At 53.9% G+C, this 16,664-nt stretch overlaps 1 protein-coding gene across 4 annotated transcripts in view; it reads right to left on the bottom strand.

Moving 5' to 3' along the window:
• The window catches only part of col5a1 (collagen type V alpha 1 chain), a 217,078-nt gene that overhangs the window by 88,540 nt on the left and 111,874 nt on the right, over positions 1–16,664 (bottom strand). For all 4 annotated transcript variants that reach the window (XR_004416620.1, XM_033048653.1, XM_033048651.1 and 1 more), the window contains exons 12-18: positions 13,141–13,215; positions 11,660–11,752; positions 9,981–10,037; positions 9,289–9,342; positions 7,244–7,297; positions 6,063–6,116; positions 5,310–5,363 (exon numbers count right to left, since the gene is read on the bottom strand). Coding sequence is in view for 3 of the 4 variants with exons in the window: in XM_033048653.1 (XP_032904544.1) it covers positions 5,310–5,363; positions 6,063–6,116; positions 7,244–7,297; positions 9,289–9,342; positions 9,981–10,037; positions 11,660–11,752; positions 13,141–13,215 (441 nt within the window). In the remaining variant the exon portion in view is untranslated. The remainder of the gene's footprint in view (positions 1–5,309; positions 5,364–6,062; positions 6,117–7,243; positions 7,298–9,288; positions 9,343–9,980; positions 10,038–11,659; positions 11,753–13,140; positions 13,216–16,664) is intronic.

Raw genomic sequence — 16,664 nt, 5'->3', positions numbered from 1 at the left:
ATTCTTCCACTGGCTCCTGGTCCGGCCAGTTTAGTGTAATTTATTTTAGTTTACCGTCACGTGTGCTGAGGCACGGTGGAAAGCCTTCACTCATGTGGGAAGCAGTCAGTGAAAAGCAGTCAGGCTCGCTTTTAAACTAAAACACAAAGTGCTGGAGGAACTTGGCGGGTCCGGCAGCGTCTGTGGCGGGAAATGGACGTGCGTCGCCAGACCTGAAATGTAGCCTGATCACTCCCTCGCTGGTGCTGCCTGGCCCCCCGAGTTCCTCCTGCACTTTGTGTTTTTGCTCAAGATCGCCGTATCTGCAGCCTCGTGTGTCTAGGTTTTAAACCTCTCATAATTCCCTTTTCCAGCATCCACTCCATCTGATGAATAATTCCTCCAGCTTTATCCTCATCCAAGAGCTCCACACTTCAATCCTCGCCTCTCATTTCATTTTACCCGGTGAAAGAGTCTCAAACAAGGGAAGGTGGTGTCAAAATTACGGGCCGGCCATTAGAAACTGAGGTGCATAGAAATTCCTTCTCTCAGAGTCTCTTAGAATCGCTGGAATTCCCCGTCCTAGTAGGTGGTGGAGGCTGCATCACGAGATACTGAAAGACCGAGGTACTGGCACAGGGTGGCGCAGCGGTAGAGTTGCTGCCTTACAGCCCCAGAGACCCAGGTTCGATCCTGACTACGGGTGATGACTGTACAGAGTTAGAGTTAGCACATTTGTTTGTTGGTTGGGGGCTTCTGGACATCTGAATTTCCCTGAGGGGATCAATAAAGTATATATTAAAATTAAAATTAAATTAAAAATTCTCCCCGTGACCTGCGTGGGTTTCTGCGGGTGTTCCGGTTTCCTCCCATAACTCCAAAGACACGCAAGTTTGCAGGTTAATTGGCTTCGGCAAAGATTGTAAATAGTCCCTAGTGTGTGTCGGGTAGTGCTAGTGTGTGTTGGGTAGTGCTAGTGTGTGTCGGTAGTGTTAGAGTGTGTCGGGTAGTGCTAGTGTGTGTCGGTAGTGCTAGAGTGTGTCGGGTAGTGCTAGAGTGTGTCGGGTAGTGCTAGTGTGTGTTGGGTAGTGCTAGTGTGTGTCGGGTAGTGCTAGTGTGTGTCGGGTAGTGCTAGTGTGTGTCGGGTAGTGCTAGTGTGTGTCGGGTAGTGCTAGTGTGTGTCGGGTAGTGCTAGTGTGTGTCGGGTAGTGCTAGTGTGTGTCGGGTAGTGCTAGTGTGTGTCGGGTAGTGCTAGTGTGTGTCGGGTAGTGCTAGTGTGTGTCGGGTAGTGCTAGTGTGTGTCGGGTAGTGCTAGTGTGTGTTGGGTAGTGCTAGTGTGTGTCGGGTAGTGTTAGTGTGTGTCGGGTAGTGCTAGTGTGTGTCGGGTAGTGCTAGTGTGTGTCGGGTAGTGCTAGTGTGTGTTGGGTAGTGCTAGTGTGTGTCGGGTAGTGCTAGTGTGCGGAGATCGCTGGTCGGCGCGGACAGGGCCTGTTTCTGCACTGTATCTCTAAACTAAACCAAAAGTCGTTGAGACCAGCATAGATCATTTTAAATTACAGAAGATAAGACACAAAATGCTGGAGTAACTCAGTAATTCAGTCTGAAGAAGGGTCTTGACCTGAAACGTTACCCATTCCTTCTCTCCAAAGATGCTGCCTATCCCGCTGAATTACTCCAGCACTTTGTGCATCTCTTCGGTTAAACCAGCATCTGCAGTTCCTTGCTACACTTGCTAAACGACGGGGCAGGTTTGAGAGGACGAGTAACCGACTCATGTTCCTCTTTTATAGTGTACTTGATCTGAATCGCTGGAATGTGTTGTTAGCTGCTCTAGATCTGAGAGTGCCCCCTCTCAACATCTTGGCATCTTTAATAGTTCTCTCATAGTGAGACCTATCTCTTTGATTAATGTATGTGTCACAACAAGTCTTTATATTGCTCACCTTTTCTTCGTTTCCTACTCTAGCATGGATCAGGTGCCGCTGCAGAAGACCAAGTGTGTGGACTGGACTGGACTAAAAACATGGCACCAAAAACCAGGTGACTGAATCATTCTATTAATAGTTAGAGAGCGGTCCTGAGCTACCATCTACCTCATTGGAGACACTCGGACTTAATTTAATCTGACTTTACTGAACTTTATCTTGCACTAAACATTATTCCCTTCATCATGTATCTGTCCACTGTGGATGGCTCGGTTGTAATCATGTACAGCCTTTCCGCAACAAAGGCTTTTCACTGTACCTCGGTACACGTGACAATAAACTAAACTAACACATACTGTCTCAGTGGACGATTTCAATGCTCTTTGTACTATCGGGGTTTGTGCTAAGGAATGGCAATACTTTACTGAACTGCCTGCAAAGAAAGTATTTCACTGTGTTATAACAAAGAACTAATTGCTGCTTCTATGACCCATAAATACAAGTCTCGCACTACTGGGGGGACCCCACCAGATGGTGCTATTGCCTGTGAATGTTCCCACCTCTCGATTCGAGTTGCCACACTGAGGTTTCACAGTAAAAATGTAATTTAAGCAGAAAGAATGTGTGTCGCCTTGAGGGAAGATTAGCAGAAACCACAGATACAAAACTCCGGAAACAATTGTCAGTCAGACAGTGAGTTGGGGTTGTGCTGGGGGGGGGGGGCAATTATTCGGGAGGGGTGGGGCTCCACTCTGCTGGGACGGGGGGGAGAAACATGGAAAGTAGGTGCAGGAGGAGGCCATTCGGCCCTTCCAGCCAGCACCGCCATTCAATATGATCATGGCTGATCATTCAAAATCAGTACCCCGTTCCTGCTTTCTCCCCATATCTCTTGATCCCGTTAGCCCTCAGAGCTCTATCTAACTCTCTCTTGAATCAATCAATCAATCAACCTTTATTGTCATCTTGCAGGCAACAGTTGTACAGTGCAAAATGAAAAGACGTTTCCCAGGGAATCCCGGAGCACCGCACATGAAATTTAAAACATTTCACACATAATAACATTGAAAACAATCCAGTCCCTGATGGAACAGTATAAATAGTTAAAAGCAGGTAAAACAACAATGTTAAAATACAGTAAAACCAATCATAAAAATGTCCGGGGCAGCTGATTTGAGTGGCCAGTGCCAGTTATTAAAGTGTCCGTGCCAAGCCGCAGAATCAGGTGACTGTGAGTACAGAGTGACTGTTTAGCAGCCTCACAGCCTGTGGTAGGAAGCTGTTTAGCAGTCTTGTAGTCCGGGCTTTGATGCTGCGATATCTCTTGCCTGATGGCAGGAGATCCAGGTGTATGTGGAGGGGGTGCAGTTTGTCCTTAGCAATTCTCTGAGCTTTTTTCAGACAGCGGCTCTGGAACAGTTCTTGTACCGAGGGTAGGGAGACGCCAATGATCCTCTCTGCTCCCCTCACTACCCTTGAATGGGGGGAGGAGCTGGATAAAAACCTTGAATGGGGGGGAGGAGCTGGATAAAAATCATCCCAGAGACCTGAGAGTTTGTAGGTTAATTGCCCCCTGTAAATTGCCCCTCTTGTGTAGGGAGGGGATGTGAAAGTGGGATAACTGGAGCTAGCGTGAACGGGTGATCGATGGTCGGCGTGGGACTCGGTGGCAGAAGTGCCTGTTTCCATGTTGTATCTCCTAACTAAACTAAAGCAGAGTTGTGCAGGGGTGGAGTTGCTGCCTTAATGCGTCTGGGACCCGGGTTCGATCCCGACTACAGGTACTTGTCTGTACGGAGTTTATACGGTCCCCTTGTGACCGCGTGGGTTTTCTCCGGGTGCTCCGGTTTCCTCCCACACTCCAGGTTTGTAGTTGTAAATTGTTGTAAATTGTCCCTAGTGTGTGTTGGATCGTGCTAGTACGCGGGGATCGCTGGCCAGTACAGACTCGGCGGGCCGAAGGGCCTGTTTCTCCGCTGTATCTCTAAAGTCTAAAAATCTAAACTAAAAAGAATGTTCCACATAAATCATTAAAATATCTGGATCACGGTGAATAAGAGGACTAATGGAATGATACATTCTATCTACACTGAGCTGCATTACCTGTGTGTGGTGAAAGGGGCCAACTAGAACTATTGATATGTGCCCCAGTTTTGGGCACAGGAAACACTACCCTGATTGTGGAGGGACTGTAAAGCAAATATACCAGGGGCGGCAGTGGTAGAGTTGCTGCATTACAACGCTTACAGCGCCAGAGACCCGGGTTCGATCCCAACTACGGGAGTTGTCTGTACAGAGTTTGTACGTTCTCCCCGTGACCTGCGTGGGTTTTCTCCGCCATCTACGGTTTTCTCCCACGCTCCAAAGACGCGCAGGTTTGTAGGTTAATTGGCTTTGGTATAAAATGTGAAAATTGTGTGCAGGGTAATGTTAATATGTGGGGATCGCTGGTGGGTGTGGACGTGGTCAGCTGAAGGGATGTTTCCGCGCTGTATCTCTAAACTAAACTCAAACCGGAATTGTACCTGTTGGAGTTCGGGAGTTAATTGGTTGATGCATCCATGACATGGTGATGGAACCTCTTCATGAAAACTATGACTGGGGTGATGGGTGGAGGCTTGGAGAGAGGACGCAGGGTTCCGGAGGGGGAGGGGGAGATTCAGGGAGCATCAAGAGGATTAGCACCGACATGTCAATGATGAGAAAGGTTTCAGCCCCGAGGCAAAGCGTGCGGTCGGAACAATCTGTGTTCAGTCGGAGTTTGAAGGAAATCGGATCAGGCATGGAGCCTCTGGAGTACAGGTGTGTTGACCGCAGGACGTGGCTGATGCACACGCGATCGCAGAGGGCTTCACAAGATGGGCTCAGTCGGTGAGCTGACTAAACCAGGGGTCCAACGGGGGAGAGGCTATCAGGGATGGAATCAGGGCGGCACGGTGGCGCAGCGGTAGAGTTGCTGCCTCACGGCGCCAGTGACCCGGGTTCGATCCTGACTGCGGGTGCCATCTGTACGGAGTTTGTACGTTCTCCCCATGACCGCGTGGGTTTTCTCCGGGTGCTCTGGTTTCCTCCCACACTACAAAGACGTGCAGGTTTGCAGGTCAATTGCCTTCGGTCAAGATTGTAAATTGTCCCCAGTGTGTGACGGGCAGCGTGAGTGTGCGGGGATCGCTGGTCGGCACGGAGCCGGTGGGCCGAAGGGCCTGTTTCCGCTCTGTGTGTCTCTAAACTAAAACTAAAACCAGCAGCGTGGGTAGAGACAGAGGGTAGTTGTCCCAGCACACCCCCCCCCCCCCCACGGACACACCGAGGTTACAGACACCAGCTGACTTTCATCCCCGTTCCCCCGCAACCCTTCCCTCAACCCCCCTCCCCCCCTCCACGCCAACCACGAACAATACTCACTCGGTTCCCCTTCTCTCCCGACAGTCCAGGAAGCCCATCGAAGCCACGGTCACCCTGTGAACCAACAACGAGTTTCAGTCTCATAGACAAGTACATCCGGTGGGAAACATCTTCCACACAGAGGGTGGTGGGTGTATGGAACGAGCTGCCGGAGGAGGTAGTTGACACAGGGACTATAACAGCATCTATAAGGCATTTGGCCAGGCACAAGGATCGGAAAGGTGTAGAGGGACATCGGCCAATTGCTGGTCAACAAGCTTAGATAAATGCATGTTCATAGGGGCAGAATTGGGCCATTCGGCCCATCAAGTCTATTCTGCCCATCTGGTAGCTGGTAAGTGGGAATCACTAGCTTGTTTTATAGCCTGCTCAGACTCTTATTCATGTTCATAAATTACAGGAGCAGAATTAGGCCATTCAGCCCATTAAGTCTACTCCACCATTCAATCATGGCTGATCTATCTGTCCCTCCCAACCCCATTCCCCTGCCTTCTCCCCATAACCCTTGAGACCCAGACTAATGAAGAATCTGTCAATTTCCACCCTAAAAATACCCAATGGCTTGGCCTCCACAGCCACCTGTGGCCATGAATGCCAAGATGGGGCATTTGGTCAGCGTGAATGCGATGGGCCGGGCTGTATGGCTCAGTGACCAAGCCTTGCCCAGTGCTAGGAGCTGTGTGGGGCTCAGTCCCTGCCACTGGACACTACACCACACATCAGCACACGCAGACCCCGACACTATCCGGTTACCTTTCGCCCAGACGGTCCTGGAATTCCTCTGGCTCCATCAGATCCCGGCCGACCCTGAAACAAAGCCACAGTCAGTCACGCAGAACCTTCCCATCATCGTGTCCGATGCCCCACCTAGCTTCAGGTCCACCCCCCCACCCCCCCTTCCTGAGACAGCCATCCTGACGAGGCTACAAGCTACAGGACATGTTGCCAGTCAGGAGCGCTGTCTGAATCCGTTCCCATTCCACACACAACGATCCAGAACCTTGGAGGCAGACGGGCGGCACGACTCTCTCAGTATCCCAAACACACTTCACCAGCCTGGATACTGTTCCATTCACCTCTATCCCATTGAGGACATTGGTCTTTGTCTCTGGAATTGATATGCTACAACGCTGAAGTCTATTATGCCAGCAGCATAATCAAGGACCAGTCGCACCCCGGCCACTCCCTCTTCTCCCCTCTCCCTTCAGGCAAGAGGTACAGAAGTGTGAAAACGCACACCTCCAGATTCAGGGAAAGTTTCTTCCCAGCTGTAATCAGACAACTGAACCATCCTACCACAACTAGAGAGCCGTCCTGAACTACTATCCACCCCAATGGTGACCCTCGGACTATCCTTGATCGGACTTTACTGGCTTTACCTTGCACTAAACGTTATTCCCTTATCATGTATCTGTACACTGTAAATGGCTCGCTTGTAACCACGTATTGTCTTTCTGCCGACTGGTTAGCACGTGACAAAAGCTTTTCACTGTACCTCGGTACACGTGACAATAAACTAGAACTGAACTACGTTGAAATCTATACTCTGCACTTTGTATCGTTCCCTTCACTCCCCCCCTGCCCATTGTATTTGAGTTTGCCAATTGTATTTGTGTAGAGCAACTCAGTACTGCCCCTCTGTGGCTCTCCCTCAGTACTGCCCCTCCCTCTGTACAGGTGACAACCATAAACTATCTATTGCATCTATCTTAGCAGTAACAAATCTAAACCTCAATCTGCTCTTGATAACATCTTCTTTCCCCCCCCCCCCCCCCCCCCACTCCACGGCCCCCGAAACTCTCAGAGATCCTGTCTGTCCACAAGCCCTCCCCACCCCTTCCTGCCCCAGCATGTCTATGATGGGACCCCCACCCTTTCCAGAGCCTTGACACTGAGGAAGCTCCCCCCCCCCGCACAGCTGAGGACAGACTCACCCTGCGGCCCGACTTGCCCAAAGGCCCGGGTGGACCCTGGGAACCTCGTGGACCCTGTATTGGAGAGAAGACCGCAGGTTAGTGGAACCCTTCAAAGATGGCGAGCAACGCTCTCTCTCCCCCCCCCCCCCCCCCCACCACCGCGCCTGCCTTTAGTTTAGTTTAGTTTAGAGATACAGCGCGGAAACAGGCCCTTCTGCCCACCGAGTCCTTGCCGACCAGCGATCCCCGCACATTAACACTACCCTACACACAAGAGGGCCAATTTTACATTTATTCCAAGCCAATTACCCTACAAACCTGCTGATTTATTAACCCACTGTACCACGGTACACGTGACAATAAACAAAACTGAACTGAGCTTCGGGGATGCTGGCACAAGACGGAGAGCTCCCAGCTCATCGACTGGATGGTATTGTCATTCTTTATGCCCACGGGGAACGTAGATGAGGGAGTGACTGAGGGTCCCCTCAACACATTGGCTTTTCCATGTGTGGTACTCGCTCAGTACTGCCCCTCTGTGGCCCTGCCTCAGTACTGCCCCTCTGTGGCCCTCCTCAGTACTGCCCCTCTGTGGCCCTCCTCAGTACTGCCCCTCTGTGGCCCTCCTCAGTACTGCCCCTCTGTGGCCCTCCTCAGTACTGCCCCTCATTGGCCCTCCTCAGTACTGCCCCTCATTGGCCCTCCTCAGTACTGCCCCTCTGTGGCGCTCCCTCAGTACTGCCCCTCTGTGGCACTCGCTCAGTACTGCCCCTCTGTGGCCCTCCTCAGTACTGCCCCTATGTGGCCCTCCTCAGTACTGCCCCTCTGTGGCACTGCCTCAGTACTGCCCCTCTGTGGCACTCGCTCAGTACTGCCCCTCTGTGGCCCTCCTCAGTACTGCCCCTCTGTGGCCCTCCTCAGTACTGCCCCTCTGTGGCCCTCCTCAGTACTGCCCCTCTGTGGCCCTCCTCAGTACTGCCCCTCTGTGGCCCTCCTCAGTACTGCCCCTCTGTGGCCCTCCTCAGTACTGCCCCTCTGTGGCCCTCCTCAGTACTGCCCCTCTGTGGCCCTCCTCAGTACTGCCCCTCTGTGGCCCTCCTCAGTACTGCCCCTCTGTGGCCCTCCTCAGTACTGCCCCTCTGTGGCACTGCCTCAGTACTGCCCCTCTGTGGCCCTCCTCAGTACTGCCCCTCTGTGGCCCCCCCTCAGTACTGCCCCTCTGTGGCCCTGCCTCAGTACTGCCCCTCTGTGGCCCCCCCTCAGTACTGCCCCTCTGTGGCCCTGCCTCAGTACTGCCCCTCTGTGGCACTCGCTGAGTACTGCCCCTCTGTGGCCCTGCCTCAGTACTGCCCCTCTGTGGCACTCGCTGAGTACTGCCTCTGTGGCCCTCCTCAGTACTGCCTCTCTGTGGCCCTCCTCAGTACTGCCCCTCTGTGGCCCTCCTCAGTACTGCCCCTCTGTGGCACGCGCTCAGTACTGCCCCTCTGTGGCACGCGCTCAGTACTGCCCCTCTGTGGCACTCCCTCAGTACTGCCCCTCTGGCAGTGCAGAACTGCCTTGGAGTGGAGTTCGTGATTCAGTGAGGGGGGTGTGGGGGGGGGGGGGGGAGGAGGAATGAGCAGAGGGGGTGAGGGGAGGAGGGGGGGGGATGTAGCTGGTGTTGAGCAGCTGTGCTGCTTTATGTCAGTAACTGGATGGAGAAACTCAGTGGATAGGAGTTCACTTTGTCTGGTTGCCAGCTTGCTTTGCTGAGGATTCCTGCCCAGAGCTTGATCACCAAGCGAGGTATCTCCGCACTCCTGGACTTGAATCAATAGTTAATACTATTTGTGGCTTTAATTTAGTTTAGTTTAGAGATACAGCGCGGAAACAGGCCCTTCGGCCCAGAGTCCTCGCCGACCAGCGACCCCCGCACGCTGATACTATCCTACATCATTTACAATTCACAGGGAGAACGTACAAACTCTGTACAGACAGCACCCATGGTCAGGACTGAACCCAGGACTCTGCCGCTGTGAGGCAGCAACTCTACCGCGGCGACACAGTGCCGTCCCTTCACTCACCTGAGGACCCAGGTCTCCTATGTCGCCCTTTATTCCCATGTAGCCTGGTGGTCCCTGAGGAAGGAAGGTGGGACACTCACAAATTAGGTTCCAGAATAGCCGAGACCTTCCGACACATGCACGCAGCCCCTCCTGACACAAACCTTGGTCTGCCCACCTGCAGCTCACACACACACACACACACACACACACACACACACACACACACACACACACACACACACACACACACACACACACACACACACACACACACGCACACACACACACACACACACACATACACACACACACACAGTCCCAGCACACACACACAGTCCCAGCGCGCACACACACACACACACACACACACACACACACACACACACACACACACACACACACACACACACACACACACACACTATCTACATAATTCCAGTTCACAGCCTCACTCCTACAAGTTTTTTGACCACCCTAAGTCACTCCCCCCCACCCCTCCCCCATCCTCAGTGTAATCCGGCTCAGTCCAGGTTTCTCCAAGTGGAATCCCGGATGATCCAGCTGCCTGTAGCCGGATGATCCGGTTGGGTTGACCCACTGGCCAGCCCACTGATGCAGGGATAGAGGGACTATGGGCAGGGAGAGCGTGGCCAGTTTCCCCCTGTACCAGCGGCCAGTCACCCAGCTGCCTCCCCAGGGCCCGTACTCACTAGGGGACCAGGCCGGCCCGTCAAACCCATTGGCCCTGATGGTCCTCGTAACGCCAGCTGCAAAACAAAGAGAAAACATCCAGGTCAGCAAACACAAAACCACACGTCAAATCAGACACAGGCGGCTGTGAGAGTGGACAGAGCAAGAGAGCTCTCGTTTCCCAGGCTGATGATGAACACTCAACATACAGATTATGAGAGGTGTAGATAGGGTAGACACTCACAACCTTTCCCCCCCCCCCCCCCCAGGGTGGAAATGCCAAAGACCAGAGGGCATCGCTGGAAGCCGAGAGGGGGCAACGTTTAAAGGTGATGTTTCACGTGGTGTTGGTGTTCGAAGTTACGGGCGATTTATTAAAACTGGTGCATGCCAGGAGACCGGCCAAAGCTGAGCTCCTTTGTTGCAGTGTTTATATTCTCCAATGACAAGATGACACAGAAAGTTGATCAGCAGTCTTGATTACAGAATGGAGGTCACAGATAAACTTAATTAGCTCACAAAGAGAATAGAATGATTATCCACAAGTCTAACTTGGTTGACAGAAGATCCATGTTTCTGCTACAACGATGGGTGCACACGATAACATCATGAATGACGTTCCTGAAACTTGGATGTCGGCTCTGCAGCGTTCCATGTCCCTACGTTTAGGCTTAGTCTGTGGTTCCCTCTCAACACATTAGCACAATCCACATCCCCGTCTACTAGTCGTTAGCCCACACTTTCCCCTACAACAGAGATGTTCAGGGCAGGTTTTTCATACAGAGGGTGCCTGGAATGTGCAGACTGGGGTGGTGGTGGAGCGGATAATAGAGGGGCGTTGAAGAGCCTTTCAGACAGGCACGTGGACATGTGGGGAATGGAGGGATATGGATCACCTGCAGGGAAAGGAGGTTAGTTTAACTTGGCACCATGTTCGGCACGGACATAGTTGGCCAGAGGGAGTGTTTCTGAGCTGTACTGTTCTACGATGTATGTCCATCACTGACTAACTTATATGTGTGTGTGTGTGTGTGTGTGTGTGTGTTTGTATGTTTGTGTGTGTGTGTGTGTGTGTGTGTGTGTGTGTGTGTGTGTGTTTGTGTGTGTGTGTGTGTGTGTGTGTGTGTGTGTGTGTGTGTGTGTGTGTGTGTGTGTGTGTGTGTGTGTGTGTGTGTGTGTGTGTGTGTATATATGTACACACACTGAACTTTCTCTCTCTCGTTGATTATATTGTACACAGTGCACTATGTCCACATATTCTGTTGTACTGCTGCAAGTAAGAATGTCATTGTTCTATTTAAGAAAGAACTGCAGATGCTGGTAAAATCGAAGGTAGACACGAAATACTGGAGAAACTCAGCGGGTGAGGCAGCATCTATGGAGAGGATGAATCGGTGATGTTTTTCGAGTCGAGACCCGAAGGGAAGAAGAAAGGATCATCTAGAAGAAGAAGCATCTATGGAGAGAAGGAATTGGTGACGTTTCGAGTCGAGATCCCGGGTGAGGCAGCATTTATGGAGAGAAGGAATTGGCGACGTTTCTGGTCGAGACGTCACCAATTCCTTCCCTCCATAGATGCTGCCTCACCCGCTGGGTTTCTCCAGCATTCCATGCCAATGTTCTATCTGAGACACATGACAATTAAAGACTCTTGACGTGACCGTGGCTCGGAGCCCGTGCTCCTGCGCTGGGATCTTACCCGGGCTTGCTGCAGTATCGCCTGCGCTTGAGCTTCTTGCGCCGACACCATGGGCCCCTTCTCTCCAGCGCCGCCGCCCCCGGTGAAACGAAACTGAGGCGGAAACAAAAAAGAGCTGAGTGTGAGTGCGTGGGGATCAGCGGCCGTGGGGATATAACACGAGGAATCAAATATAGGTCCTTCTGCAGTTGTACAGAGCCCTAGTGAGACCACACCTGGAGTATTGTGTGCAGTTTTGGTCCCATAATTTGAGGAAGGACATTCTTGCTATTAAGGGAGTGCAGCGTGGGTTTACAAGGTTAATTCCCAGGATGGCGGGACTGTCGTATGCTGAGAGAATGGAGCAGAATGGGCTTGTACACTCTGGAGTTTAGAAGGACGAGAGGGATCTCATTGAAACATATAAGATTGTTAAGGGCTTGGACACGCTAGAGGCAGGAAACATGTTCCCGATGTTGGGGGAGTCCAGAACCAGGGGTCACACACAGTTTAAGAATAAGGAGTAAGCCATTTTGAACGGAGAAGAGGAAACACTTTTTCTCACAGAGAGTTGTGAGTCTGTGGAATTCTCTGCCTCAGAGGGCAGTGGAGGCCGGTTCTCTGGATGCTTTCAAGAGAGAGCTAGATAGGGCTCTTAAAAATAGCGGAGTCAGGGGAGAAGGCAGGAACGGGGTGCTGATTGGGGATGATCAGCCATGATCACATTGAATGGCAGTGCTGGCTCGAAGGGCCGAATGGCCTACTCCTGCACCTATTGTCTATTGTCTGTCTATAAAGCGGGATGTCCGGCGAGCCGTCTCCATCCGTGCTCAGCGCTGGCACCGCATGAGCCGGGACGGTGAACGAGGAACTCTGCTGCTCGATACAACACGAGCTCCTCCAGTGTCATGTACGGTGGACTACGGTACATCTCCCACAAGGTGGTGACCGGAGACAGGAAAGCACGTTGTAGAGTTTAGTTTCGTTCACTCACTGGCACGTGTACCGGCTTTCGCCGCGCGCTATCCAGTCAGCGGAAAGACGATACATGATTACAATCCAGCTGTCCACAGTGTACAGATACTGGATAAAGGGAATAACGTTTAGTGCAAGATGTAGGCCAGTAAAGTCCGATTAAAGATAGTCTGATGGTCTCCAACGTGGTAGATGGAAGGACAGGGCCGCTCTCTAGTTGTTGAGAAGATGGTTCAGTTGCCTGTTAGGAGCTGGGAAGGAACTGTCCCCGTGTAGTGTATTTGTTCGTCCATGTAATGTCGATGTCCGAGCTGCCCTGACCAGACCATGGTGCGGAGTTACGAGCGGCCCCCCTGCTGGGCGTGTTTGATGGGACGAGGCAGCTTCACCCGGCAGGAGAGGAGATTGTCACGGCAGGGTCCCCAGTGGCCCAGTGATGCCGCGTGGCCAATGTCCTTACACACCGACCGCCCAGACCGCAGGAGGCTGCATGGGGAGTGAGCGTAAACCCAGCGGCTTGTACTCACCGGCAGCATCAGCATGGTCCCTGGTGGTCCCGGTAACCCATCGGATCCTGGAAGTCCCGACCGACCCAGCTGGCCCTGGCAGTGGGGAGCAGACGTTAGAATGGGAGCGGCTGCACTGTGGCTGGGAGACCAGAGCTCGCCAGCGCAGGATCTCACCGCAGTGGAGGGGACTGGGGGTGAGGGGGTTCCAGACAGTGAGGGGGTTCAAGGTGAGGGGGTTCAGGGTGAGGGGGTTCAGGGTGAGGGGGTTCAGAGTGAGGGGGTTCAGGGTGAGGGGGTTCAGGGTGAGGGGGTTCAGAGTGAGGGGGTTCAGGGTGAGGGGGTTCAGGGTGAGGGGGTTCAGGGTGAGGGGGTTCAGAGTGAGGGGGTTCAGGGTGAGGGGGTTCAGAGTGAGGGGGTTCAGGGTGAGGGGGTTCAGAGTGAGGGGGTTCAGAGTGAGGGGGTTCAGGGTGAGGGGGTTCAGGGTGAGGGGGTTCAGGGTGAGGGGGTTCAGAGTGAGGGGGTTCAGAGTGAGGGGGTTCAGGGTGAGGGGGTTCAGGGTGAGGGGGTTCAGGGTGAGGGGGTTCAGAGTGAGGGGGTTCAGAGTGAGGGGGTTCAAGGTGAGGGGGTTCAGGGTGAGGGGGTTTGATGGTGAGGGGGTTCAGGGTGAGGGGGTTCAGGGTGAGGAGGTTCAAGGTGAGGGGGTTCAGGGTGAGGGGGTTCAGGGTGAGGGGGTTCAAGGTGAGGGGTTCAGGATGAGGGGGTTCAGGGTGAGGGGGTTCAGTGAGGGGGTTCAGGGTGAGGGGGTTCAAGGTGAGGGGGTTCAGGGTGAGGGGGTTCAGGGTGAGGGGGGTCAGAGTGAGGGGGGTCAGAGTGAGGGGGTTCAGGGTGAGGGGGGTCAGAGTGAGGGGGCTCTAGGTGAGGGGGTTCAGAGTGAGGGGGTTCAGGGTGAGGGGGTTCAGAGTGAGGGGGTTCAGGGTGAGGGGGTTCAGGGTGAGGGGGGTCAGAGTGAGGGGGTTCAGAGTGAGGGGGTTCAGGGTGAGGGGGGTCAGAGTGAGGGGGTTCAGGGTGAGGGGGGTCAGAGTGAGGGGGTTCAGGGTGAGGGGGGTCAAGGGTTTCATTGGCGATTGGCGAGGTCGGGAGGACGAAGGGACAATTGATTGATGGGAAGATCCAGCAGGGACACAGGCCCTTCGGCCCACTGGGTCCACGCCGACCCCTTCACACTCGGTCTGTGTTATCCCATTTCCCCAATACACCCCCTACACACTAGAGACAATTTTTACAGCGGGCCGATTAACCTACAAACCCACGCATCTCTGGGATGTGGGAGGAAACCGGAGCACCCAGAGGAAACCCACGCGGTCACGACGGGAACGTGCAAACTCCACACAGACAATACCCAAGGTCGGGATGGCCACTGCACCAGCCAACAAGGGAGGGTGAGGAGTTAAAATAAGAGGGACTGAGGGGAAAAAAGAGAGGGGGGGGGGGGCTCAGACTGAGGGTGAGGATACGGGGCAAGAGAGGGTCTCGGGAAGAGAGGTTTTAGGTTTGAGGAGAAGGGGTGGGGAGGGTCTTGGGGGAGGGTGGGGAGATAAGGTCTGGGGGAGTGGGTGCGGTCTGGTTGGGTGGGTGGGGAAGATAGTGGGGGGGGGTCCAGAGGGTGCGGGGGTCTGGGGGTGGAAGGAAGGGTCTGTAGGAGAAGGTTCTTGGAGGGGGGGGGGGGGAGTAAAGTGTGGTGATCTGTGGGTTGGCAGGAAGGGTCTGTTGGGTGGATGGGGAAGGTCCAGGGTGGTGGGGGAAGGGGGTAGAACTGGTGTGAGAGGGGGGTGAGGAGGGATCTGATGGGCAGAACGGTCTGGAGGGGGGAAGGCAGGGTCTCTGGAGGATGGGGGGTGGTAAGGATAGGGGGAGGGGTTAAGGACTGGTGGGAGGGGGGAGTATCTGAGAGGGAGGGGGGGGGTGGGGAGTATTATAGAGGGTTTAGCCCACACTGTGAGGGGCCACAGTGGAAGCTGCCTGCTGTGACAGGCGGTGACCAGGAGGTGGCGGTGCGGGGCTGTGAATGACTGAAGCTACTGATTGAACACAATGGCAATGCCCTGGGTCACAACTCAGGCTAGAAGTTGTCAAACACTTTATTGCCCTGCGTTACTTTATCTTGTGGTCCCGGAAAATATGTCTGTCGCAGAGAGCTGACCTTTCGTGTCGGTCCCAGGCGGGGTAGCAGCGGGTTTCGAGCGGTGAGGGGGGCACTAGTATTAGGGAGGTTGTGGCCACTTTGCATCCTCTGCCCGAAAGTGATGAGACACCCCCCCCCGTGCCTTGCGTGATGTGGCGGGACGGTGTTCTGGAATCCGGCTGTCGGAGGGGGGACACCGAACCCTCTCCCCAGGAAGAGCAGGGGTTTAGAGGATTAGGGGCCAGGGGTCTGGAGCAGGAGATGTGGGACAGCCCAGGCTGAGGTGGACTCGAGACGGGAATAAATGGGAGCAGGAGGGAGGCAGAGGGAATCTCCTGCCCTGTGAGCATCTACAAAGGGGCAGTGAACGAACGGCACTGGGCAGCCCCTCACATGGCACATCTCCGGCCAACTGGTGCCAATTCACGCCCTCCCACACTATGCTTCATCCCAGGGCTGCCCGGAGTCTCATCGCAGGGAAGAGACGAGACTGAGCATTAGAAACTGTATCAGGTGGTCAGACCCCCCCACCCCCCCACCTCCTCCATCTATTCCTTCTCCTCCCTTTATCCCCAGGGTGGAGATGTCAAAGACTAGAGGGCATCGCTGTAAAGTGTGTGGGGGGAGGGGGGCATGGATTATAGTGGGATGTTGTTTACACAGAGGGTGGTGGGCGCCTGGAACCTACTGCCAGGGGTGGTGGTGGAGGCAGATATGATAGTGGTGTTTGGATAGGCAGTGGATGTTGGGGGATATGGACCACGTGCGGGCAGAGGAGATGATTTTTAGTGTTGGCATCGAGTTCGGCCATGGTCGTGGTGGGCCAACAAGAGCCTGTTCCTGCACCGGGCTGCCTTCTCCACAACTCGCAAGCTCTCTTCCACTTCTTACCCCGCCTCGCCCCGCTCTCTATTCACCCACCCTCTGCTCCAACAGCCTCTCCTTCTCCTTCCCCCCCCCCCCCCACACCCTCCCCTCACCCCTTTCCTCATCACCCCCAAACCCAGCCCACCTCTCCCCTTCCTCCTTCCACGCCTCCTCCCCTCCCCCCCCTGCACTCCATCCATCTACACCTCCCCCACCCACCCACCACCGCCCCTCCCTTCCACCCCTAACCCAGCTCTCCCCTCCTCCCACTAGTTTTCCCTCTCTCTGTTTATCATATTGTTTACAGTGCACTATGTTGACGTATTCTGTTGTGCTGCTGCAAGTAAGAATGTCATTGTTCTATCTGGGACGTGCAACAATAAAACACTCTTGACCCTTGACCCTCCCACGGCCCCTAACCTAACCCATCCCTTCCCTCACCTCCCCCCCCACCTCCCCCCACCCAAATCCAATCAGAGTTCCCCTCCAAGAA

This window comes from Amblyraja radiata, chromosome 32, assembly GCF_010909765.2.
Source record: "Amblyraja radiata isolate CabotCenter1 chromosome 32, sAmbRad1.1.pri, whole genome shotgun sequence".
Classification (NCBI taxonomy): Eukaryota; Metazoa; Chordata; class Chondrichthyes; order Rajiformes; family Rajidae; genus Amblyraja; species Amblyraja radiata.
Note: the sequence above shows the minus strand (reverse complement) of the source record. Positions and strands in the feature narration are given on the sequence as shown.